The sequence below is a fragment of the Hemicordylus capensis genome, chromosome 4 (assembly GCF_027244095.1).
Source record: "Hemicordylus capensis ecotype Gifberg chromosome 4, rHemCap1.1.pri, whole genome shotgun sequence".
Classification (NCBI taxonomy): domain Eukaryota; kingdom Metazoa; phylum Chordata; class Lepidosauria; order Squamata; family Cordylidae; genus Hemicordylus; species Hemicordylus capensis.
Window position 1 is genome coordinate 299,880,443 of NC_069660.1, and position 25,778 is coordinate 299,906,220.

The window sequence follows — 25,778 nt, forward strand, 5'->3', positions numbered from 1 at the left end:
ACTTCCAGTGGTACTTTATGGCAAACATAAGTAGGCTTTTCTTAAAGCCGGGCTTCTAGATAGATAGATAGATTTTAACATTTGCTTGGTGACCATGTGGAACATCATGTGTGGTTACATACAATGTTCTGCAAGATCACCAAGCAAATGTTGTTGTTTTTTGTTTCTAAATAGAAAAAATGTGAGGCATTAGAATAAGCCTACTTGTGTTCACCATTCAGTACCACTGTGAGTAAAATAGAGTCAGCAGGCTTTTCAAAAGGGAAAAAAGAGAAATATTATTTTATTTTATTTTATTTAAAAAAACAAACTTTAGAGATTTACATATTAGGTGGTATAAAAATATGATGAATGAATGAATAAAATGCACTGTGCAGGTGCCTCACCAAGCAAATGTGGTGGGATTTTTTTTTAATGGAAAAGGTTAGGCTTTTAAAAATGTGCTCTATTAACTTGGCTCCTCCATACATCTCAGAAGAAACATCAGTGTGTATATTTTATTTATTTATTTATCGTATTTTTATACCACCTGATATGTAAATCTGTTACGTATATCAGATATATCGAAGAATCCCAAAAAGCTGCTATAAAAAGTGGAACTATTTAGCGTGGAGAAAATGTGGGCTAAGCTCAAAGGCATAGGGGGAAAACCAAATTGTGTATGGAGTGCTCCCTGATATATCGCGTGGACTTTAATACTGCCCTTCCTGAGCCTTTTGGAAGGGCGGTATAAAAGTTTTAATAATAAATAAATAATATAATATAATATAAAACCACCTGATGTGTACATAAGAACAGCCCTGCTGGATCAGGTCCAAGGCCCATCTAGTCCAGCATCCTGTTTCACACAGTGGCCCACCAGATGCCGCTGGACGCCTACAGGCAGGAGTTGAGGGCATGCCTCCCTCCTGCTGTTACTCCCCTGCAACTGGTACTCAGAGGCATCCTGCCTTTGAGGCTGGAGGTGGCCTATAGCCCTCCAACAAGTAGCCATTGATAGACCTCTCCTCCATGAAGTTATCCAAACCCCTCTTAAAGCCATCCAGGCTGTTGGCTGTCACCACATCTTGTGGCAGAAACTTCCACAAGCTAATTATGTGTTATGTGAAAAAGTACCTCCATTTGCTGGTCCTAAATTTCCTGGCAATCAATTCCATGGGATGACCCCTGGTTCTAGTGTTATATGAAAGGGAGAAGAATTTCTCTCTATCCACTTTCTCCACACCGTGCCTCTATCATGACCTCTATCATGTCTCCCCGCAGTTTTCTTTTTTCTAAACTAAATAGCCCCAGGTGTTGCAGCTTTGTCTCATAAGGAAGGTGCTCTAGGCCCCTAATCATCTTGGTTGCCCTCTTCTGCACCTTTTCCAGTTCGACAATGTCCTTTTTTAGATGTGGTGACCAGAATTGTATGCAGTATTCCAGGTGTGGCCGCACCATAGTTCTGTATAAGGGCAATATAATATTAGCAGTCTTATTTTCAGTCCTCTTCCTAATGATCCCTAGCATGGAATTGGCCTTTTTCACAGCTGCTGCACATTGAGTCAACACTTTCCCTCTCTTGATCAGTCACCGACAGCTCAGATCCCATCAATGTATGTGTGAAGTTGGGGTTTTTCATCCCAATGTGCATCACTTTACACTTGCCAACACTGAACCGCATTTGCCACTTTGTCGCCCATTCACCCAGTTTGGAGAGAACCTTTTGGAGCTCCTCACAATCTGTTTTGGATTTCACTACCCAAAAGAGTTTGGTATCATCAGCAAATTGGGCCACCTCGCTGCTTACCCCTACTTCTAGATCATTTATGAATAAATTAAAATTAAGCACCGGTCTCAGTACAGATCCCTGGGGGACCCCAATTATAATTCCCTCCATTGTGAAAACTCTCCATTTATCCCTACACTCTGTTTCCTGTCCTTCAACCAGTTAGCAGTCCACACATGTACCTGTCCCCTTATCCCATGACTGCTATTTTTTTTCAAGAGTCTTTGATGAGGAACTTTGTCAAATGCTTTTTGGAAGTCCCAGTATACTATGTCAACTGGATAACCTTTATCCACACACCTGTTGACACTCTCCAAGAACTCCAAAAGGCTTGTGAGGCAAGATTTACCTCTGCAGAAGCCATGCTGATTCTTCTCCAGCAGGATCTGTTCTTCTATGTGCTTTATAACTTTACTAGTGTTTTTAAGCCCATTGGATAACGGGCGCTAGTGGAGCTGTGTGCTCCCGCCACCCACCGCCGCTCGTGGCTCCGGCCGGGCCAGCCACCCACTGCCGCCCGCGGCTCTGGCCGGGCCCACCGTTGCCCGGGCCCACCGCCGCATCCAGTTTCTCCCGCCGCCTCGTCCAGCGGCCATGTTGGGCGGCCAGAAGCGGCCGCCCCGAAGAAGCCGGGTAAGCGGCGGTGCGGCCAGGCCTCGGCTCCGCTGCACCGCGTCCTCTGGCCAAGGCGGCGGCTTTGCCGCCGCCTCGGCCAGTGTCCCCCGCCGCCGCTTACTCGGCTTCTTCGGGGTGGCCACTTCTGGCCGCCCAAGATGGCCACCAGGTGCTGGCGGTCGTGTCTCCCTTGCTCTGTTCTGGGCATGCGCTCTGCGCATGCCCAGAACAGGCCAGGAAGGCACGGACACACGCTTGGTGTCCGTCCACGGACGGACACCAAGCCTTTTATTAGAGAGGATCCTTGAGAATGCTTTCCATCAATTTTCCTGGAACGGACATTAAGCTAACTGACCTGTAATTTCCTGGATCGCCCCTGGATCCCTTTTTGAAAATCGGTCTTACATTGGCTACTTTCCAGTCCTCCGGTACAGAGCCTGATTGCAGGGATAAGTTATATATTTTAGCAAGGAGGCTGGCAATTTCACATTTGATTTCTTTGAGGATTCTTGGATGGATGTCATCCGGCCCTGGCGATCTGCTAGTTTTCAGTTTTTCCAGACAGTTTAGAACATCATTTCTTGTCACTTCTATCTGGCTCAGTTCTTTAGCCTCCATCCCCAAAAAGCCTGGTTCAGAAACAGGTATATGCTCAGTGTCCTCTGCCGTGAAGATGGATGCAAAGAACGTAAATGAGTGAGTTCACGCATGTGAACATGCCCTTCTCGTGGTGAAGCAAAGTAAAATTACTACCTGGGCCCAGGTGCCTTAAGGGCAAAGCCTCAGTTATGCATTGGTGACATCCAGTCTAGATTATTGTAATGCACTCTGCATGGGCCTGGCTTTGAAGATTGTTCATAAGCAGGCTTTAAATGATGTGGTCGCCAGGTTCTTGGTAGGTATAAGGAAGTCTGTTCATTTTGCATCTATTTTCTATCAGTGGCTGCCAATTTATTTCTGGGCCTAATTTAAAGCAGTGGTAATTACCTTTAAAGTTCTAAACTGCCTGGGATCAGGGTATCTTAATAGCCATTACCCCCCTCTGAACCTCCTTGAGCCTTAGGCACTAGACCAGCACTTGTGTGGAATGAGGGGGAAATGCCTTTTCTGAAAGCTGCTTTGTAATTACTTTGTTCTCATGGAGTGGGAAAGTGTCTTTGCAATCCAGTGCCTTTGTAATTGTTCCATTCTCCATTTTCTGAGATAGAAACTGCTCAAAGTTTTAGGGCGATGGTTCAGCCGCAAAGAGTGTGAGACAGAACTCAGGTTTGCACTGGTCAAGAAATGGTTAATAGGGTTTGTAAGTTGCCTTGCCAAATTGCAAGTTGTAAAACCATAAATCTGCTGACAGGCTAGAATGTGAGAAGAGGCCCCTCTTTCCTTGTATCTCCTGATAGCCAAGTCTACAAAAGCCTGAAAAAGTTACACCTTCAAGGATAAGGGGGGACAGCTTGCTTATCAACGTGTAGAGTAGAAATGCTTCATTGTACTAGAGGAATGTTTGTCTAATTAGCAATGATTATAATATTTGTAATATGACGGACAATGATGCTAACCAATGAAACGATTGGTCCCTCGGGGCTGAATGTTGATGCTCAGCTATGTAATTATGCCAAAGTATTAAAAAAACTGAAACAAAGGCAGCTGCGCGCGACTCTCTGGCAAGCCGTTAGGCACAGAGAGAAGCCACCAGCGCTGGTTTTGGGGAAAATAACAGGTGATTTTGCTTCTTTCAATCATCCTTGTCATCTGGTTTATGGGAACTGGGTTCTCCAGGTAACACTTGCATAAATACACTCAGTGGGTACCAGAGACGTGGCACAGGAATATAGAAAGCTGCATTATACTGAGTCAGACCTTTGGTCCATCTAGCTCAGTATTGTCTACACAGACTAGCAGCAACTCTCCAAAGTTTCAGGTGAGAATATTTGTGGGAGATCCAGCTCTAGATGGCAGCAACCTTTTGCACCAGTAACTCTAATGACCACTAAGGGCATTGGGAGTAGAGATAGATACTTAGGGTCTCCTCCTCTTTTCTTGTTTATCTCTGCCTCTATGACCCCTCTATGGATAGAATGTACTCAGGAACTTCCTGGGAGTGACTTCCTCTTTCTTCTTCCCAGAATGCTTCTAGCTCTGTCTTTGAGCACCATGCTTCTATAGGTCTCTCTCTCTGACCAACATGTAGCCAGAAGTTAGAGATAGGTCTTTTCCTATCATCCTGTACTTCTGAATAAAGTAGATTAGTGTAACCTTACATGAATCTCTGTGCTTATCATTTAAAAGCTGGTGCCACTGTTAACTTCTGCACTGTTAACTTTACCCTCCAAACGGTATTCCCCAGCCTTACTTGGAGATGCCAGGGAACGAACCCTGGATCTTTTGCACACAGATGCTCTTCCATTGAGCTATGACCCCATCCCAAAGGCAGGGATTCCTAATCTGTGGTGTTCCAGATGCTGCTGAACTACAACTCCCATCATCCCCAGCCACAATAAACTGTAGCTGGGGGTGATGATAGCTGTAATTCAGCAACGTCTGGAGTACATAAGTTGGGCATCCCTGCCCTAAGCGGAATATCTCCCAGCACTTACATGTAGTCACCCATCCAAATGCAAACCAAGGCATTTGTGCTTTTAATCTGCAAACCACCCAGAGATTTTATATGGTGGGTGGGTGGAGCGAGAGTGCGAATGCTTGCTTAGCAAAGGGGACAATTTATGCTTGCTACCACAAGACCAGCTCTCACAGGAGCATAGGAAGCTGCCATATACTGAGTCAGACCATTGGTCCATCTAGCTCAGTATTGTTTACACAGACTGGCAGCAGCTTCTCCAAGGTTGCAGACAGAAGTCTCTCTCAGCCCTATCTTGGAAATACCAGGAAGGGAATTTGGAACCTAGATGCTCTTCCCAGAGCAGCTCCATCCCCTGAGAGGAATATCTTACAGTGCTTACACTTCTAGACTCCCATTCATATGCAACCTGGGTAGACCCTGCTTAGCTAAGGGGACAAGTCATACTTGCTACCACAAGACCAGCTCTCCTCTCCTGAACTTCTCAGGTGTGGTACTGCAGCCTTTGAACTCCTTCCCCAGAGAACTAGGTCGGGCCTGCAACTTTTCTGTGTTCAAACGGGCTCTTAAAGGTAAAGGTGAAGTGTGCTGTTGAGTCAGTGTTGACTCCTGGCGATCACAGATCCCTGTGGTTGTCTTTGGTAGAATACAGGAGGGATTTATCATTGCCTCCTCCCATGCAATATGAGATGATGCCTTTCAGCATCTTCCTATATTGCTGCTGCCCAGTGTAGGTGTTTCCCATGGTTTAGGGAACGTACCAGCAGGGATTCGAACCGGCAACCTCTGGCTTGCTAGTCAAGTCATTTCCCACCTGCACCATTAGGTGGCTAAATGGGCTCTTAAGACGTGTATTTCCACTGGCTCTTAACTGGTTCTCCTGACTCCTCTCGGTTTCAAAAAGGCTTTAGCTACTATAGTGTTTTCAGAATATAGGCATGTTCATTTGTAGCAGCCAAAACAAGAAAGAGACTTGTGGCGCCTTGAAGACCAACACATTCATTGTAGCATGTGCTTCTGTGGACTCTAGATAGGCTCTATGGCATAATGGGGACAGTTACAGAACTGCTCGTGCTGCTTCAATGTGCTTCAAAAGGTGCCCATACTGTGGGGCAAGGCTACTTCCATTATTCCAAATTGAAGTAGCAGTTGTGCACCAGTTAGTAGGAGTGGAACAGCCCAGCTCTGCAGAGATATAGGCGTGTTTTGTAGAGTCTCACAGAAGTGGAGGCAGCTCTGTACGTTGGGGTTTATGATTATTTAGCAAAACACCAAGAAAGCTACCACTCCAGTTACAGAGTGCAGAGTTAAGTTGTTGCAGCTACTTAAGGAACATGCATGGATTCACTATTGACACTTCTTCATTATAGCTTCAAAAGGGTTGGCTGCACAATGGAAACTAGAGATAATCCACTGCAAGAGGATGCTACATGGTGGAGATGGGAGTGAATTGATGAAGCCGAGTCCTGAGCAGACAGGAAGCAAAAGCAGACAAGCAGCGCTAAACCGTGGTTTGCCTGTTGTAAGTCTAGAAGCTCAAACCATGGGTTGTAGAGATGTGCATGGAACGGGATTTGCATTTTGTTCCGAACTCAAAACAGAACACAAATCCCAGGAACATTCCATTCAAATCACCAGGCAAGCCAGTTGTTATCACACCATCCAATACAAGTTGATTTGTCGGATAATAAGCCAGCAAAGAAGCAAGGAGATCGCAAGCCAGTCAGAAGCCTATGCCAAAAACAGGGTGTTAGTGGAAAACAGCACACCAAAATGACGTTCCGAATCGAAACAGGGTCATTCCATTTGTTGGGATGTCTCTCTGGTAAGAGATACCCTTCTATTACAGCAGAATGCACTGAGGCAAAACACAGCAGATTCTGCCCGGGCATGTGTGTTTGCTGAGAGTAAAAGAAACTTGGAGCCAGTTCATAGTTTCAAATCCTTATAAGGAGCCTTTATTGGAGAACTCCATTCTAGATAGGAAAGTGGAGAGATAGAATCTCTAGTCTAGCTAGCTAGCTGGATGCAGAGAGATGCTGTCTGCATCTGTGCACACATGGTGCAGAGAGAGAGGCGAGTGTGTGTGATAGGGAGAAAAAGAAGGGAGAGAAAAAGAGGCAGGCAGGAAGGAAGTCCCTGAGAGTAGCAATCGACATATCAAAGGGATAGCGTTGGAGCAGTAGAGAGAAGGGATGACCAATGTCTTGACCCCTCTAACTCACTAATCTGTCCCCCTCTGTCATTGAGGCATGAGGCAGCACTTCCAACACCATTCAGAGCTCGAAACAAGTCCTTCATTTGAAGGGCATTCTGTTTCAAGTTTGGAACACTCAAAATGGCCTGTTCCAAGGTCAGAACATTCTGTACAACTTAGCAGGTTGTTAACCTTGGTTAGTACAAATCATAGTTTTGTTAACCCAGCCAGGGATGGCAGTTTTTGCAGCTGAGAAAGTCCTTTCTCACATTCCCACTCAGATGAGGGGAGGGCACACATGAAGACCTCTTCTCATCTGATGACCCCAGTTGCCAGGCAGTCTTGTACAGGAGGAGAAGGGTCCTTTAGGCAGCCTGATCCTAAGAGCATTAAAAGTTGGTTGCCTGCAGGTCCACTCTGCTACCTGCTGATCCCTATTGATCACGGCTGCACCCCTTCAGTCCTCCAGCTCTTGTTGGACAACTCCCATCATTCCCAGTCACAGTGGCCAATAGTCAAGGAGGATGGGAGTTGTGGTCCAGCACGTGCAGGAGGGACAAAGTTGTGCAGCCCTGCTATTGCTAGAACTATCTTAATAGATAGGCCGCCCGGGTGGTGGCTTATACATTTCTTAAATAGAGCAAATAAATAGACTACTCCTGTCCAGTGGAAAAGCAGGATCCACACATACAGTGTTCCCTGTAACGGATTCCCAATTGTTGACTACAGCTCCCAACATCCTCAGCAGTAATGGCCTTTGGCTGGGGATTATGGGAACTGCAGTCAACAATATCTGAGGATCCTTGTTAGAGAGAACACTGCTCTGGACCTATACTTACCATCGTTTCTAAACATCTGAGCAGAAGACATTGGTGAGTGCTGCAGAATCTCTCAACCAGTGGCACCTGGGTGGACATGTGCCCCAAATCAATGCTTTTGTGCCCCCCTAGTCCTCTGTGCTGCCCGACATGGGTGGACAAATGGTTTCAAAAGCTGGAAGCAAGTGTGGGATTGTTGGAGTCTTTTAGACAGCATGAAAAGCAGGGTGGGGGGACCCAGGCCCCAGATCATTTAAATTTCTAGCAACACCCCTGCAATTCTAAGTTCTGTTGTGGTCTCCTGCCCCCATGGCTTCTTTGGCATTATCAATCTGCCAACACTCTACCTGTGAATGGTTAGATAAACAAGAAGGGCCATTCATGGATTGGCAAAGCCAAACAGCCAAAACGTACAATTACTTTTCCAGACCACAGATGTACAAAAGACAAGTAATTTATGTATTTTCTGTGAATGGCAGGCCTCAGACTTATTTCTGCAGATCAAAGGTTGTTTTCAGCAGTCTAGGCCTACTTCTGGAAAATCAATCGACATTATTTTTAGGGCAGGTTAGGAACCCTGAGCAAATGACTGAAGGGTTTGCCAAGAACATGGTGAGACAGACAGACTTTGAAAACTGGAAACTGTGGTTCTTTTCCAAAGGCGAAGTGTATCACAGTTGCTGCTGGCACCTCTCTGTGGAGAGCTCTGTGCTTTTAATCCAGGTCTGTGAGAATCAATGCACACTTTAATAGAAGGCCTATAATCACCTGCCTGCTGGGACATATCCTTTAATAAGGATTAGCCAGACCACTGAATGTCCTTAGAAATGGAGTGTATTTGCATTTCACCCTATAAAACAGATAGCGTGGAAAGAGTTGGCTAACAACATAGCTTGGGTTTCAGATGGACAAATCCTTCACTGCTCCATTAAAACTTACACGCGGTACCCTCTCTTCATTTAGTAAACATGAGGCTTAATATCACATGTAATTTGGCCCCAAGAAGCAGAGCTGTGACTGAGAAGACCCTAGTTCGAATCTTGCCTCTGCCACGAATCAGCAGCTGGCTTTCAGACTCAATTGCACTATGGGGGTAATGCTACTTGCTTGCATTATAGTATTGCGTTCAGGATTACAAAATAGTACACGTGAAGCACCTGGAACACTCAAAAGCACTATAAAAAAGCTATATATTACTGCTAATAATACTTAGCATGTGTATTGCGGCGTAGCGACATTGGGGCCTGTAGGTTCCTACTTGTACCTTATTGCTTATAAAAACCTGAACACCATGGTGGGATAGTAAGCATGGAAACATCATATTCCAACCACAGGAAGGCCTCTCTGCTTTCCAATACAAATGCATTTGGAAGTTAGGACTGATAATAGAGAAGCCATTCCAAAGCTGGGTGTCAGGTCACATGCTGCTGTCCCAAGAGGGGCTGAAGTGCACACTAGAATTAAGCTACTGCATTGGCTGCATACCCCACTCTGGCATCTCAAAGAACAGAAGCCTATACAGCATTAATTGATCTTGTCTCTGGCTTGGCAGATCATCCCAATATACAGGGGTCAAGAAATGTTGGCTCAGCTGAACTAGCCCAACAAAATATTTTACTCATCAGATGATTATTCACCAGGACTTTCCCCCCCACTTGTCAGGCATCCTTTTTCACTTGCCACAGACTAGTAGACTAGTGGATTTCCTGAGCCCTGAGGAAACTCTAGAGTTATCACTATTGCCCCCAAAGCATGGTCCTCATCTCAGAGTGGACAAAGGGGAAGGCGGGATATCAGGGGGGACCATTCACTGACTTGTCCCATAGAATTGTGAAGAGGACACTTGCCCATTTTTCTGGGGGCTGATGCAGAAAACATACATTTAAGTGTGCCTAGGTTGTCAAGTGGTAGACTGCCACTACACCTTTCTCCCAATCATGTGCTCCAATTGTGAAGCAAATGCCCATGCATCCCCCACTTGTGTTGGGTGAGAAAGCTTGGGGAATCATTCATAGATTCCCAGAGATTCCTTCCTCATAGGAGAACAGCTTTGTTCTCACAGACATGGTAAATAATGCTGTGTTTAGGCTATACCACTTAACCTATGACTAAATGCTCCTCCATACAAAAAATCCCCTCCTCGAAGCAAAAAGTAGAGTTACAGAAGCCCTAGTCACATTAGCATTCAGCACATGTACAATCAAATAAATAATAAATAATAATATGCATGCAGTGTATGAACATACGGATCTGCACGCATGTAACCTTTTTCAGGCATTATGTTCAATGCATGCACAACAGTTCATTTCTCATCTGTACCCTGCATCTGAGGGGGCCTGTACTCAGGTTCAGTGCATACAGTGCATTCAATGAATGTGCATACAGCTATTCACACAAACACATGTCAGGTACATGTGTACAGACATCTGTACACACATAAAACATAATGTCTGAATAGGGCTAGGGTTCTATTCTGGCTTTCTCCTTGCTATGCTGGTGTTTTACATGTCAATAATGTTTCTTGCATGGGAGGACCATTCAATGCAGTCCTCTGCCTGAAGCAAAACAGCCCAGACACCATTTTACCATTCATATAAGAACTAGACCTGATAAACATCATCACCTCAGTGCCACCCCATCACAATTTAAGGGGAGCAGAACCAGGAGTCACAGTATTATCGGGTCAGTTCAGATGTCACAGGGAAACACAGTTAAATAAATCTTGGTTCTGGAGAAATCCTGGTTCTGAGCCTTGGAAGTGCATGCTCCCTGCTTGCATGCGAGATGAATGAATTCTATTTCAGAGGTTAAACAGGACATGACATCCGAACCAGCAGTTCTTGATTCATTCTAACTGAAGTGCTTGAAATAAACCAAGAGGTGAAACCCACTTCAGACCTTGGGTTCATATTTCTGTTTATTTCAAGCACTTCGGTTAGAATAAACCAAGATCAATCAGTCTGGATGTCATGAATGATTTTGGTTTGCTTCCAGTCTCACTCAAAAGTAGAATTCTTCTGTTTCATGCATGAGCACAGATGCAAGGAGCATGTGCTCCCGGGGTTAGGAGTGACATGCAAGACCAACATTTAACAGCGATTCTGCATGATGTCCAAACTGGCTCATTGGCATACCAACAACAGCACCTGGATCTGTCATTTTGATTTTATTATTGTGAAGCACTTCAAGGACCATTATTGTTGAAAAGCGATATACAAATACAGTAAAAGCAAATAAAAATTACATAAAATTAAGTTAGGGCAAGGGTAGGCAACCTTGGCTCTCCAGGTGTTGTTGAACTACAACTCCCACCATCCCAGCTGCACTAAACTGTAGCTGGGGGGTGATGGGTGTTGTAGTCCAACAACACCTGGAGAGCCAAGGTTGCCTATCCCTGAGTTAGAGGATCATTTCAAGATCCATGTAGAAAGTTGTGCTTTGGTTGCACAACATAAAAGGAACCAGAAAACGTTTTTGACGTCTACTCAGATATTGTCCGAGAAAGGAACACAAAGTAAAAAACTGAATGTGTGGTTTTATTATATTTACGTTTCTATTATCTATGGAGCTTAAATATGTCTATCACATAGTTAATAGTAATTGTCATTTTACATGTTTGATACACAGTACAGGACTAAAAACGAGGCAAGGGAGTGCTAGGGAAATTAAACGTTTCCTCAAGGCAAATATCATCATCAATTCTGCAGCACCATTTAAAGAAAGCATTGACCAAAAGACTCGAGCAGCACTGCAAGAGCTCTTCTTTTTAGGAAAACCAGAACACGCAGCCTAAATTAAAAAATAAAATAAAATAAAAATCAAAAACAACTGACACAAAACTTAATATATTTAAGATCTGATGCAAGATTAAACACACTAATAATTTTAATGTCCTGTTTCAAATTAATAAATATAAATATAAAAATATACACCACTTCATGAGAGGATGGGCTGAGTTTAAGAGGAAGTTAAATTTCACTTTCAAACGTATGCAGGTATGTCTTGAGAGAGAGAATTTCTGTGTAGCTTCGGCTGGTCTTCCGGAAGAAGTCTAAGCTGGTGAGCTGCTCAATGTCACGGACTCGGGCTGTGTGCATTTTCAAGAGTTCTTCAACCCATCGAGATTCGTCGTCCAAGTACTGAAATTGAAAGGCATCTTGACTTAGGAACGTTTTCTCTTTTAAGGTGTGTTTGTGTGTGTTTCATCTTTGATAAGTGCAGAATTTATTGGAACTACAACTCTATTCACTTCTTATGTTCAATGCACATGTAATCTCTGCACAGTGTACACATGTACAGATCTGTAAACATGTACAGTTCTTCACGGGTTATGCTGAACATACAAACAGTAGTATAGTGCCAAACTTTGAGGGACCTGTACCTAGGTTCCCTTTTTAGAATGAACAGTCATTCAAACAAGCATGTGTACATGTATACAGACCGGCCCCTGAACTCAGGTGTAGCTCAGTGTCTGAATAGGGCTTTTGAACCGTTATAATTTGATGAGAACCACCTGCAGGAAGGGTAGTTTTCAGTCCTTTGACCCCTTGCTCCTGGGTTTGCTCAATGTCTCCTAGACTCAAGGATGTGTGCTATGGATGTGCATGTAACCAGGCAGAGGAGGCTTGAAGGCAGGGTTTGTTTTTTTCTGATTTAAGAGTGGGGGAGGGTGCACTTCCCCTCCCTCTGCTTTCCCCCTACCGGCGCTCCATGTTTTAAAAGTCCATTGGGGCGGCAGCATACCCCCGGCCACCCCGTTGCCCCCTTTGCCCGAAGCAGGCGGACGTGTCAGACGTGCCCGTGCCCGCAATGTGCTCTTGCACGCATCCAGCATGCGCAGGCATGTTGGATACTTCTGCTTACTTCCAGTAAAGGGGGCAATGGGATGGCAGGGAGGTACGCTGCTGCCCCGGTGGACTTTAAAAACATGGAGCGCCAGCAGGGTGGAAAGCAGAGGGAGGGGTAAGTGCGCTCTCCCCCACCCTTAAAGCAGAACCCACCCCCTTTGAACCGGAGGAACCCCACGCCATTTGAACCGGTTCGGAAGCCGATATAGGACACCGGATCCGTGCACATCCCTAATGTGTGCTCCCCACTCCCCCAGCTTAGAACAATAATTTTAGGGGACCTTCAAGACTTAGGAGAGGGAAGTGCATGCTTTGGAAGTATAACAGGAGGTCCCGGATTCAATGCCTATGTAGAAGTGATCTCAGTAAAGGGCTTTGATACGTCTGAGGCTGTGGCCCAACTCCATATGAAGTAGATTCATATTTCCATCTCTCTGTTGTCATGAATTTAATGCATTTGTGTCACAACCCAGTACTTCTGCAGTTTTTAATAACTCAGTTGCCCAGAAATTTCCTTTTTATTTCTACAGGCCAGCACCAAACAAAAATAGCACAAATGGCAATTCCCACCCCCCTTCTTTAAAAATCACTCTCTATTTCTCCTCTGACTTTTTATATTTAAACAAGAGGTTCAGCTTGGCAGCTTACACGAGCAGGAAATTCACCGTTCCGCATTCATTCCAGATTTTCAAGATCAACATATTATGGAAATATTTAATGTAAGAGATTTTACTACGGAGAAATGAATATCTTCGGTTTCTCTGCTATTAAAGAATCTTTCCAAACCAAAAACCATATTTCACACTCTCTAAATGTAGTATCAGACAGCCCAATACCACATGGTGGCTCCTTATGGCCATGAAGTGAAACCAACCTTACTACCGCTAACAAGAGAGTAGTAATGATTGGCTTTGCCTCCTGGCCAGACTGAAGAGGATTGGCTCCCCCCGCAGATAAAACTGCTATGCAGAGAGATTGGATGTCACCACCAGGTGGCACTGTGACATTTGAAACCATCTTCAAATACAGAGCAATTATAAATTCAAGAATATGCTTTAGAAACCAGAAGATCAATTTCCATTACTTGGATGGTTATAGATTTGTAGCCCAGATGTGGCTAAACCAGAGAAGAAAGGCCATAATAGACATGTTGTGGCAGTTAGTAATGGGAGTTCCTCAAATCTCCCCCGCTGTGACAAAAAAAGCAGGTTCAAGGCAGAGAGAGGCTTTAGATCAGGTCTGTGGTGCAGGGTAGGGAATGTAACACATCACCCTCATTCTAATTCCCAAGTGCAAATTGCTCCCCCAAAACTGCTGTTGGCATGGGCACACACCAGGCACTCATATCCTTGCTCAGGGTCAAACTAGGCATTCATCAGAACACATGCTGAAGGGGCGTGCTTCCAACCAAAAGCATCTTTTCCTCAGACGACAGCTGTGGGGAGGACCGTGACACTAGTCAGGTCCATGGCACACATGGTGCACAGGGAGATTAACTCTTTATTTCTTGCCATTCCCCACCAAAAATTCTGGCTCCACAATTATTTAATTTTTATATCAACTATTTGGTTGCACCTCTGCTCTTTCAGGCTTTCATTCCCCAATATTAGCCTCTAAAACTGTCTAGACAGCAGTTTTGTTGTTGGTTCAAATCCCCGCTGGTGTGTTTTGCAGAATATGGGAAACTTCTGTATCAGGCAGCAGCAATATCCTGAAAGGCATAATCTCATACTGCGCAGGAGATGGCAATGGTAAATTCCTCCTGTATTCTACCAAGGAAACCACAGGGCTCCCGGGCGCCAGGAGTTGTCACCGACTCGATGGCAGAACCTTTCCTTTCCAAACCTGTAGCAGTGTTTTTGTATGCAGATGACGCTGTTACACTATCGCAGACTCCTATTGGCCTGAGAAGAGCGCTTAATTACCCCACTTCCTGATGTAAAGATCATGCTCTGCAGATTAATTACTCTAAAACGCAGATCGTGAGGTTTGCTAAGCACCCCAAACTCTTATGTTGGTCTTTTGATGGGCATAAGTTTGAGCAGGTCAGTTATAAGTGCTTTGGTATTGTATTTCATTCCACTGTTAGTCGTCCAATCCAACAAGAATATGCCATTCAAAATGCTCAAAGGTCATCATCAGCAATATTGGTGTTTTTCTACTCTAGAGGCAGACTTTTTGAGTCCAAGGTGTTAGCTCATTTGCTCTATGGAGCACAGCTCGGCCTTTATCCTAACATCAAAGCCGCAGAAGCTGTCCAATCTAAATTTCTTAGAAAGCTATTTTAAGTACCACGAGGCACCTCTGAGAGTGGAGGCAGGTCTGATAAATGTTGAGTCTAAAATCTGGCTTTTAATACTTAAATTTTGGCTCAAAATAAATCTTAACCCACCAGATTGTTATCATTCATGTTTTTTTTATTTGTTTGTTTGTTTATTTATTTATTTAACATTTCTTGTATACCGCATCCTCCAAAGACTCTAGGCGCTGAACGATAACAATGACAATAGAAATAATTTTTAAAAAATTAAAAGGCAAAAGCCTTAGCTAAGCAGAGTCTGCCCTGGTTGCATATGAGTGGGAGACTTGATGTGTGAGCACTGTAAGATATTCCCCTCAGAGGATGGAGCTGCTCTGGGAAAAGCAGAAGGTTTCCAGTTCCCTCCTTGGCTTCTCCAAGATAGGGCTGAGAGAGATTCTTGCCTGCAACCTTGGAGAAGCCGCTGCCAGTCTGTGCAGACAATACTGAGCTAGATGGACCTATGGACTGACTCAATATATGGCAGCTTCCTATGTTCCTATATATTTCTCTGGTCAGTGACCCATAAACTGAACTGAACTGACATTGCCCCTTGAAGTGTCAATTTGCCCCCATAGTGGCTGTGACCTTGAGGGCAAATGGTCACTTTGGAGAGGAGGTGGTTTTTTGGAGGAAAATGGTGCAAGGGCAAAGAGTTAACTTTCCCTTTCCTACTTGCTGTGGTCCTGATCACTATGCTCCCTGCAGCTGTCCCATTATTTCATACTGCCCTGAAAGCTCTGTGGAGCTACATGGTGGAATTACAATCTTTAAAAAATAGATTACCTCTTAGCAACCAGACTGATAGTCGTCAACAGTAGGGGTGTGCAATTCGGGATTTCGGGTGATTCGGCTCAGACCCGAACCGAATCACCCCTGTTCTGTTTTGTGCCCGAATCTGGGTCACCCGAATCACCCTTGATTCGGTTCGGATTCGGATTTAATCCGAATCCGAATCTGAATCGATTCGGGGGGGGTAAAAAGGGGCCCAGGGGCAAAATTTTGGGGTGGGGTGGTAGTGCCCAATGGGTAGAGTCTACCACCCCAATTTCAGGGGGATTGGGCAAAATCCTGATTTTTGGTGAATTTTTAAAGTTTTAGTGACTTTGGGGCAGTTCGGGGGCATAGCATGGGATCTGGGCAAAAGGGGTGGGGTGGGGTGGTAGTGCCTAATGGGTGCAGGCTACCACCCCAATTTCAGGGGGATTGGGCCAAGGGCTGATTTTTGGTAAATTTCTGAAAATTTCATGTCTTTGGGGCATATTGGGGCATATTGGGGCAGAAAGTGGGGCCTGGGGCAGAATAGTGGGGTGGGGTGGTAGTGCCTAATGGGTGGAGGCTACCACCCCAATTTCAGGGGGTTTGGACAAAGGGCTGATTTTTTGAGAATTTTTGAAGTTTTAGTGACTTTGGGGCAGTTTGGGGGCAGAAAGTGGATCTGCCCCAAAATAGTGGGGTGGGGTGGTAGTGCCTAATGGGTGGAGGCTACCACCCCCATTTCAGGGGGATTGGGCAGAGGGCTGATATTTTGAGAATTTTTGAAGTTTGGGTGTCTTTGGGGCAGATTGGGGGCAGAAAGTGGATCTGCCCCAAAGGAGTGGGGTGGGCTGGTAGATAGTGCCTAATGGCTGGAGGCTACCACCCATCCCCAATTTAAGAGTGATTGGGCAGAGGGGGGAATTTTGGTGAATTTATTTTTATGAGGTTTGTCTTCATAAGGTGAAGTGTGCTAAACTGATTACTTCCTCATATTATTCATAGTAAAGGAAAGTGTGAAAAAGTGAAAGTGGGGTCATGAGAGTTGTTTAATTGAAAAATATCTCATTTGCTATGATAGAATGAGAATTCACACCTCAGAAAAAACTTCTGAGGTGTGAATTCTCATTCTATCATAGCAAATGAGATATTTTTCAATTAAACAACTCTCATGACCCCACTTTCACTTTTTCACACTTTCCTTTACTATGAATAATATGAGGAAGTAATCAGTTTAGCACACTTCACCTTATGAAGACAAACCTCATAAAAATAAATTCACCAAAATTCCCCCCTCTGCCCAATCACTCTTAAATTGGGGATGGGTGGTAGCCTCCAGCCATTAGGCACTATCTACCAGCCCACCCCACTCCTTTGGGGCAGATCCACTTTCTGCCCCCAATCTGCCCCAAAGACACCCAAACTTCAAAAATTCTCAAAATATCAGCCCTCTGCCCAATCCCCCTGAAATGGGGGTGGTAGCCTCCACCCATTAGGCACTACCACCCCACCCCACTATTTTGGGGCAGATCCACTTTCTGCCCCCAAACTGCCCCAAAGTCACTAAAACTTCAAAAATTCTCAAAAAATCAGCCCTTTGTCCAAACCCCCTGAAATTGGGGTGGTAGCCTCCACCCATTAGGCACTACCACCCCACCCCACTATTCTGCCCCAGGCCCCACTTTCTGCCCCAATATGCCCCAATATGCCCCAAAGACATGAAATTTTCAGAAATTTACCAAAAATCAGCCCTTGGCCCAATCCCCCTGAAATTGGGGTGGTAGCCTGCACCCATTAGGCACTACCACCCCACCCCACTCCTTTTGCCCAGATCCCATTCTATGCCCTCGAACCGCCCCAAAGTCACTAAAACTTTAAAAATTCACCAAAAATCAACCGTGAACCGAATCACCCGAATTTTTCATGCCCGAAATTCGGGTGATTCGGCTCGGGCCCGAAAAATATCGGGGGACATCGGGGGTGATTCAGTTCGGCCCCGAATCACCCGAAATTGTTCATTTCGGGCACAGATTGTTCTGTGCCCGAAATTTTTTGCACATCCCTAGTCAACAGTGGAAGCTGATAGGTAGGATCATAAGAAGCTGCCAGCCACCACCACCCACCCAATCTTTCATTATGTGTTGGTGACCACCACTGCTTCTCCTTCTCCTGTCCTGCTGTCTGCTTTCTCAACAGGTGGAGGGCAGAGGAAAAGAGCAGAAGTGTGGAAGAGTCGTGTGTGAGGCTAGATAGTCCTTTTCAAGAGGCAGGAAGTACGATGGAATGAGCTGGAGGAGAAGCAGCAGCATGGTGGCTGGCATACAGGGCCTACTAAGTTCTCCTCTAAGGAAGAAACATGGCTGCTATTCATAGCAGCCAAGTTGCCAGAGACTGCAAACTGAAGAAAAGGAAAAGGGGTTCCTTTGCACTGCTTTGGCTAGTGTGCCAGCTGCGGCCCTTTCTTGAGAAGGCAGATCTGGCCACAGTTACCCATGCCTTAGTCACGTCGCAGCTGGATTACTGCAATACGCTCTACGTGGGGCTGCCCTTGAAAAATATTCGGAAGCTTCAGTTGGTGCAGAATGCAGCTGCCAGGGTTCTCTCTGGAACTGCTCACTCGGGTCACATTACACCTATTTTGAAAGAGTTGCACTGGCTGCCAATTTGTTTCCAGATCCAATTCAAAGTGCTGGTTTTTACCTTTAAAGCTCTTAACAGTTTGGGCCCTGGATACCAGAAGGACTGCCTGCTTCTAAGGGTTTCTGCCCGCCCAACAAGATTGTCAGGGGGGCCTTTGCTCCATGTGCTGATGTTGAGAGAGGCTAGATTGCCATGCACACGGGACAGGGCCTTCTCTGTTGTTGCCCCCAAACTCTGGAATGCTCTCCCAGTACGTTCGCTCTGTGACAATTGTGGCTGCTTTTTAAAAATGACTAAAGACTTTAAAAAAAAAATTACTCAAGCTTTTACTTCCTAGAGGCTCCAGGTTTCTCAGCTCTCTTGAGTTTGTTTCTAATTGTTTCTTGGTGTTTTATGGTTTTAATGTTTGATTGATTTTAAGGTTTTATATGTAACTTTTATGGAATTTTATTGTATTTTAACTTTTGTAAACTACCTTGAGATGCATCATGAAAGGCGGTAGAAAAATTGAACAATACATTGAATAGAAAGAAAGAAAAAAGATCACAGTGCCATGCCCTTCACTGAAGTCTAGCTCAATAAAGCCTGATTTGTCATGACCATGAACTATGTTTTGTAAACCATGTTAAGAATGTTGTTGTTATTATTATTACATTTATATCCCGCTCTTCCTCCAAGGAGCCCAGAGCAGTGTACTACATACTTAAGTTTCTCTTTCACAACAACCCTGTGAAGTAGGTTAGGCTGAGAGAGAAGTGACTGGCCCAGAGTCACCCAGCTAGTATCATGGCTGAATGGGGATTTGAACTCAGGTCTCCCTGGTCCTAGTCCAGCACTCTAACCACTATACCACGCTGGCTCTCTACACCACATTGAATGTTAAAAATCATGTAAAAAAATAAATATTCATAACAAAGTTTACCACTCTAAATCAATATGTAAATATGAGCATGTTAAATACAGACTATGCTTATGACTACTTTCCACAGAGTTGCTGGCATCCAGTTCTCAATTACTGGACTTCTTAACTCTCTAATCTCTGGAATCGCAAGGAAATACACACATACCCATCAACTGCTACTTTATCCCAAGTCAGTCAGGGATTTTCCCAGCCCTTTTTCCTGAGAAATGCCAAGGACGGATCCTGGGATATTCCAAATACCAAGAATATGCTCTATGACTGCACCACATGGGCTCTCTCCCCCAGGAACAAAAAAGGCTGGTAGTTTTCTATCAAAGTTAGGTCCAAGGCATTATATGCTATGCCAGAGCCCATACAAGACACAATTCTACCATCTTTCCCTGCAGCATATATTTTGGTGGGAGTGAATGCTTAATCATCACAAGTTACATCCCTTACATACCTCAACCCTGCATATCTTGTGACTGATCAAGCCCACCAGCAACTTGGAAAAACCCACCTGGTTTTGCTGCAAAAAATGGCACTGTCAGGTAGCTGGTAGGCCACTGTGAGTGGTGGATGGAATGTGTTTGGCTTAATGGGTCACAGAACATGCAGGCCTGGCATGAATGATATAGGAAAAGGGGAGGAGACCTTGCTTCAGACCTCCTTACATGAGGAACTGTATCTTGATCTCCATTGGGTGAACAAAACCTGAACACTACAGACAAGTTTGAACACATTGCTGCATTTTTTGTTCCCTTCTGTCGCTTTCACAAGAACCATCAGGAGAGGAAGTCATTCCAACTTACATTGCAGCTCTCGTCATTGTCAGGCCGGTGAGGGAATATAAAGGACACAACAGATAATGGACCATCACATTTGTCAGCAGGCTGGGTGAAGTCTAGACAGCTTGTTATGATACTGTAATAGTGGGTTGGAACTGGGATTGAACTTCCTTCCACATACCTAGATGAAAAGAGGGATTACATAACAATGACTTAAGGCCGGCGCATAGCATCCGCTAAGCTGCTATTTCCCCCTATTTGCAACAGATAGCTTCTTCTTGTGGGTGGATATGATCTTTGGCAAGAAGCTGGTACAGAGGGAAAGTGTTAATCCTTCTCCCTGTAGACCCAACCCACATCGGTACTGCTTTTTTTCTTTTTAGTGAAATAAATGCTTCTGGCTTACTTCTCGTGTTAAGCCAGTCTTTTAATGAAGAGCTTAATGCACCATATGGTTTGGCTCTTAGGGAAACATGTGGGGAAAGATCTCAAACAAAGAATCACCACCAGTTTTGCTACCTTTTTTTTTTTTTTTTAAAGGATAGGAGTCTCCTTGTTCAGTTCAGAGCATATCTCCTATTGTACTGCTGCCAGTGGGATACCTTGAGAATTGAGAGCCTATCAAACAAGTTCTGAAATGACGTCAGCTCAAGACCAGAAAGACAGTTGTGATACTGACACAATGCTATTTCTGGCCTATCTAGTTAGGCTAAAGGGGACTGTAGAGCTATTGTGGATTAAAATTTGTTTGTCTGTCTGTCTGTCTTTCTGTCTATCTAGCCACCTAATGGTGCAGCAGGGAAGGAACTTGCCTAGCAAGCAAGAGGCTGCCGGTTCGAATCCCCACTGGTATGTTTCCCAGACTATGGAAATCATCTATATTGGGCAGCAGCGATGTAGGAAGATGCTGGCAGGGATCATTTCATACTGGGTGGGAGATGGCAACGGTACAGCTTTCCTGTATTATACCAAAGAAAACCACATGGCTCCAGGAGTCGACACCGACTCGACGGCAACAACTTTGACTTTACCTATCTAACATATTTGTATACCTCCCAAAACTAATGTCTCTGGACAGTTTACAATAAAAACAGTAGAAATTAAAACAGAATTAGAACATTAAAACAATTTACAATTTAACACAATGTTAAAATCGTTAAAAACCATTAAAAATTATTACTTTGGGCACATATAACTTTGCCTTTTATTACTGTGGAAGCTCAAGAATTTCTTCTCAAATTAGAGGGACTCACCAGACCAAAGTTTGAGACACTAATTTTTACTGTGATCATCCTGACAAAGCTAGGCAAGAACTAGGTAATCTTCTAGGCATGTGCAAAAAATTTCGGGCACAGAACGATCTGTGCCCGAAACGAGCAATTTCGGGTGATTTGGGGCCGAACCGAATAACCCCTGATGTCCCCCGATATTTTTTGGGCCCGAGCCGAATCACCCGAATTTCAGGCACGAAAAATTCGGGTGATTCGGTTCATGGTTGATTTGGGGGGATTTTTTGAAGTTTTAGTGACTTTGGGGCAGTTCGGGGGCATAGCATGGGATCTGGGCAAAAATAGTGGGGTGGGGTGGTAGTGCCTAATGGGTGCAGGCTACCACCCCAATTTCAGGGGGATTGGGCAAAGGGCTGATTTTTGGGGAATTCTGAGGTTGGTCTTCATAAGGTGAAGTGTGCTAAATTGATTACTTCCTCATATTCATAGTAATTGAGAGTGTGAAAAAGTGAAAGTGGGGTCATGAGAGTTGTCTAATTGAAAAAAATCTCATTTGCTATGATAGAATGAGAATTCACACCTCAGAAAAAACTTCTGAGGTGTGAATTCTCATTGTCATAGCAAATGAGATTTTTTTCAATTAGACAACTCTCATGACCCCACTTTCACTTTTTCACACTTACTATGAATATGAGGAAGTAATCATTTTAGCACACTTCACCTTATGAAGACAAACCTCAGAATTCACCCATTCTGCCCAAATTCACCCCTCTGCCCAATCACTCTGAAATCCACCCATTAGGCACTATCTACCAGCCCACCCCACTCCTTTGGGGCAGATCCACTTTCTGCCCCCAATCTGCCCCAAAGACACCAAAACTTCAAATATTCCCAAAAAAATCAGGCCTCTGCCCAATCCCCCTGAAATTGGGGTGGTAGCCTCCACCCATTAGGCACTAACACCCCACCCCACTATTCTGCCCCAGTCCCCACTTTCTGCCCCAATCTGCCCCAAAGACATGAAAACTTCAGAAATTCCCCAAAAACCAGCCCTTTGCCCAATCCCCCTGAAATTGGGGTGGTAGCCTGCACCCATTAGGCACTACCACGCCACCCCACTCTTTTTGCCCAGATCCCATGCTATGCCCCCGAACTGCCCCAAAGACACTAAAATTTCAAAAATTCCCCCAAAATCAGCCCTTTGCCCAATTCCCCTGAAATTGGGGTGGTAGACTCCACCCATTGGGCACTACCACCCCACCCCAAAATTTTGCCCCTGGGCCCCTTTTTTACCCCCCGAATCGATTCGTATTCGGATTAAATCCGAATCCGAACCGAATCAAGGGTGATTCGGGTGGCCCATATTCGGGCACAAAACAGAACAGGGGTGATTCGGTTCGGGTCCCGAACCGAATCACCGAATTCCCGAATTGCACACCCCTATAATCTTCACAAAGTTGCCATCCCAAACATGTTTATATCTTGTCTCAAAATACTAGATAAAGTCAGAATCTACCAGAAGTGCTGAACTGCCAATAAATTAGAAAAAGCCACAAGTCTAAACAGAAGAAGCTTACAGTTTTATTTTGTCTGGTGTGTCATGCAGGCCATCAAAGTCATAATCAAAGATTGGTCCACTTATAACATTGACTCCATTCCGTTCGATGGCGTATCTCTTCACCAAAACCCGTTGAAAGTAGTTCCATAACCCTGTACAAAGGCACAAGGTAAACTTTAAATGAACAAAAAAGTGTTATAACAGCCACTTCTCAACATTCTGTCACTTTCTAGCATGACCAAGAAACAGAATGCAGAATGGAGATATGCAGATCAGAGCAGCCTTGATTCTTACTGACTGGGGTCATCAGGAGCGTGGAGCAGGTTTAACTCCCATCCCAGTAGTATCTTCAACTGTATCCCCTTTATTTTCTCACTCATATGTGAGTGATTACAATTATTCAAACATCTTCTATGAACCCTTAATTTGGAGGGAGAGCTGGTCTTGGGGTAGCGAGCATGACTTGTCCCCTTAGCTAAGCAGGGTCTGCCCTGGTTGCATATGAAAGGGGAATAGAAGTGTGAGCACTGTATAAGATGTTCCTCTTAGGAGATGGAGCAGCTCTGGGAAGAGCATCTAGGCTCCAAGTTCCCTCCCTGGCAGTATCTCCAAGATACGGCTGAAAGAGATTCCTGCCTGCAACCTTGGAGAAGCAGCTGCCAGTCTGTGTAGACAATACTGAGCTAGATAGACCAAAAGGTCTGACTCAGTATGTGGCAGCTTCCTATGTTCCATTAGATTTAAAAAGTGACCCATTTCCTGAATGGCCACCTGTTTCAGGAGCTGAAGTCAAGAAGCTTATTGATTCTTTAAAAGTCAGCAAGGCCTCGGGCTGTGATTGCATCTCTCCTGAAATGATTAAGTTTAATGCGGATTGGTGGGTTCCTGAGCTGGCAGCTCTCCTTACATGTATTGATCGAACTGGGTACATATCTGAAGATTGGGGCATAGCCATAATAGGGCCCATATTTTAAAAAAGGTTTAGACATGATCTTGCCAATTATCGCCCAATTAAGTAAGCTTTACTTGAGGCATTTAGATTGGAAGTTGCCAGATGGGATTGAGAATGAAGGTATTTTGGGTGACGAACAGGCTGGTTTTAGAATGGGCATGTACCATGGGCATGAACCATGGATCATGCCCTGGTATTATACCATCTGGCTGAGAAATATAGCAACAAACCTAAGTCTTCTTTGTATGTGGCCTTTGTAGATTTTAAAGCAGCCTTTGATTCAATCTTGAGGATAAGCCTCTGAAGAAAATACCAGAATGATTTAAACTCCATTTCGGAGACTATAAGAGGGTGCCTTGGTGACTTTAACCAGGAAGGAACCTGTTAGCTCCCTGCTATCACTTTCTCTGCCAAGCCATCTCAAGGCGTTTCTCAGAGCAAGATATGATGTCTTATGAGAGCCAGCGTGGTGTAGTGGTTAGAGGGCTGGACTAGGACCGGGGAGACCCGAGTTCAAGTCCCCATTCAGCCATGAAACTAGCTGGGTGACTCTGCGCCAGTCACTTCTCTCTCAGCCCAACCTACTTCACAGGGTTGTTGTGAAAGAGAAACTCAAGTATGTAGTACACTGCTCTGGGGTCCTGGGAGGAAGAGCGAGATATGAATGTAAAAAATAATAATTACCATCAGCAGTTTTATCTGGAAGGTTTTTGAAAATTCCTTTGGCCAGTCAGATTTGCCCTTGTGGCTCAGGTGAGGTTGGACCTGGCCACCACGTACTGCTGTTTTTCTCTTTTTATAATGATAGTTGGCGTAGTTTTATTTCTCCCCTGCTATGACACTTTCCTGGCCGAACAGCCGAATTTTATGCCACACTCCTCCTTGCAGATAAGAAACCTTTTATCACACAACGTTGCCAAATTTTATGTGGCTGCTGTTAGGATCCGCCAACAGCTACCTTCTAGCTCTACTTTCTAAATGCCACTACAAGAGGCTTCTATGTTGGTGTATCTGTTTTAGTGGTACTGTTGGTGTGATTTTAGTGTTTAAATGATTGTAATTGTTTAAGTGATTTTTGTTTAAAATGAATCAAAATGAGTGCCTATCATTTGTTGACCAAAAAGCAAGGTTCCTCTGGGTGCTAATCCCTGTGTGTGCATCTAATACTGCATTGATATAATTTAACTAACTAACTAACTAACTAACTGATTTTCTATACCACCCAAAACTTGCATCTCTGGGCAATTAAAATCATTTTAAACAATTTGATTTTTTAAACAAAAATCACTTAAACAATTAAAATCATTCAAACACTAAAATAACACCAACAGTACCTAACATTTAGAAAGTAGAGCTAGGGCTGAGAGAGATTCCTGCCTGCAACCTTGAAGACGCCGCTGCCTGTCTGTGAAGACAATACGGAGCTAGATAGACCAATGGTCTGACTCGGTATATGGCAGCTTCCTATGTTCCTATGTTAAGGGATTAAAACCATCATTGTCTAGGTGGCAACCATCCCAAACCTGGAAATAGCCTAGCTTATTCTTCAAGCCACCACATTTTGCATTCTTATTTTCATCCCTCAAGCCAGGCCATAACAAAGGAAATACACAGTGCCATTCTGAGGCTGGCACTGCAGTAGGCACTCATGAGGAGGGCTAAAGAACAGGGATTGCATTGTTCTTTTGAACAGGAAGGGTTTCTTTTTTTTAGTCCTCCTGATGCGTGTGGCATACAAACAAACATTTGCACCCACTTGCGGTTCCCGAGATTGAAAATGCAACCATCGAGCAAGGTGGATCATGCCATTTGCTCTAAATTAGTTATTTTTAAAG

The 25,778-nt window shown here is 44.4% G+C and overlaps 1 protein-coding gene across 12 annotated transcripts in view; it reads right to left on the minus strand.

Annotated features, from left to right (window-relative positions):
• Positions 1-11,122: 11,122 nt before the first annotated feature.
• The window catches only part of ENPP2 (ectonucleotide pyrophosphatase/phosphodiesterase 2), a 147,687-nt gene continuing 133,031 nt past the window's right edge, over positions 11,123-25,778 (minus strand). For all 12 annotated transcript variants that reach the window (XM_053244119.1, XM_053244127.1, XM_053244121.1 and 9 more), the window contains 3 exons: positions 23,011-23,143; positions 20,229-20,385; positions 11,123-12,112 (listed from right to left, as the gene is read on the minus strand). In XM_053244119.1, coding sequence (XP_053100094.1) covers positions 11,942-12,112; positions 20,229-20,385; positions 23,011-23,143 — 461 coding nt within the window. In that variant the 3' untranslated portion in view covers positions 11,123-11,941. The remainder of the gene's footprint in view (positions 12,113-20,228; positions 20,386-23,010; positions 23,144-25,778) is intronic.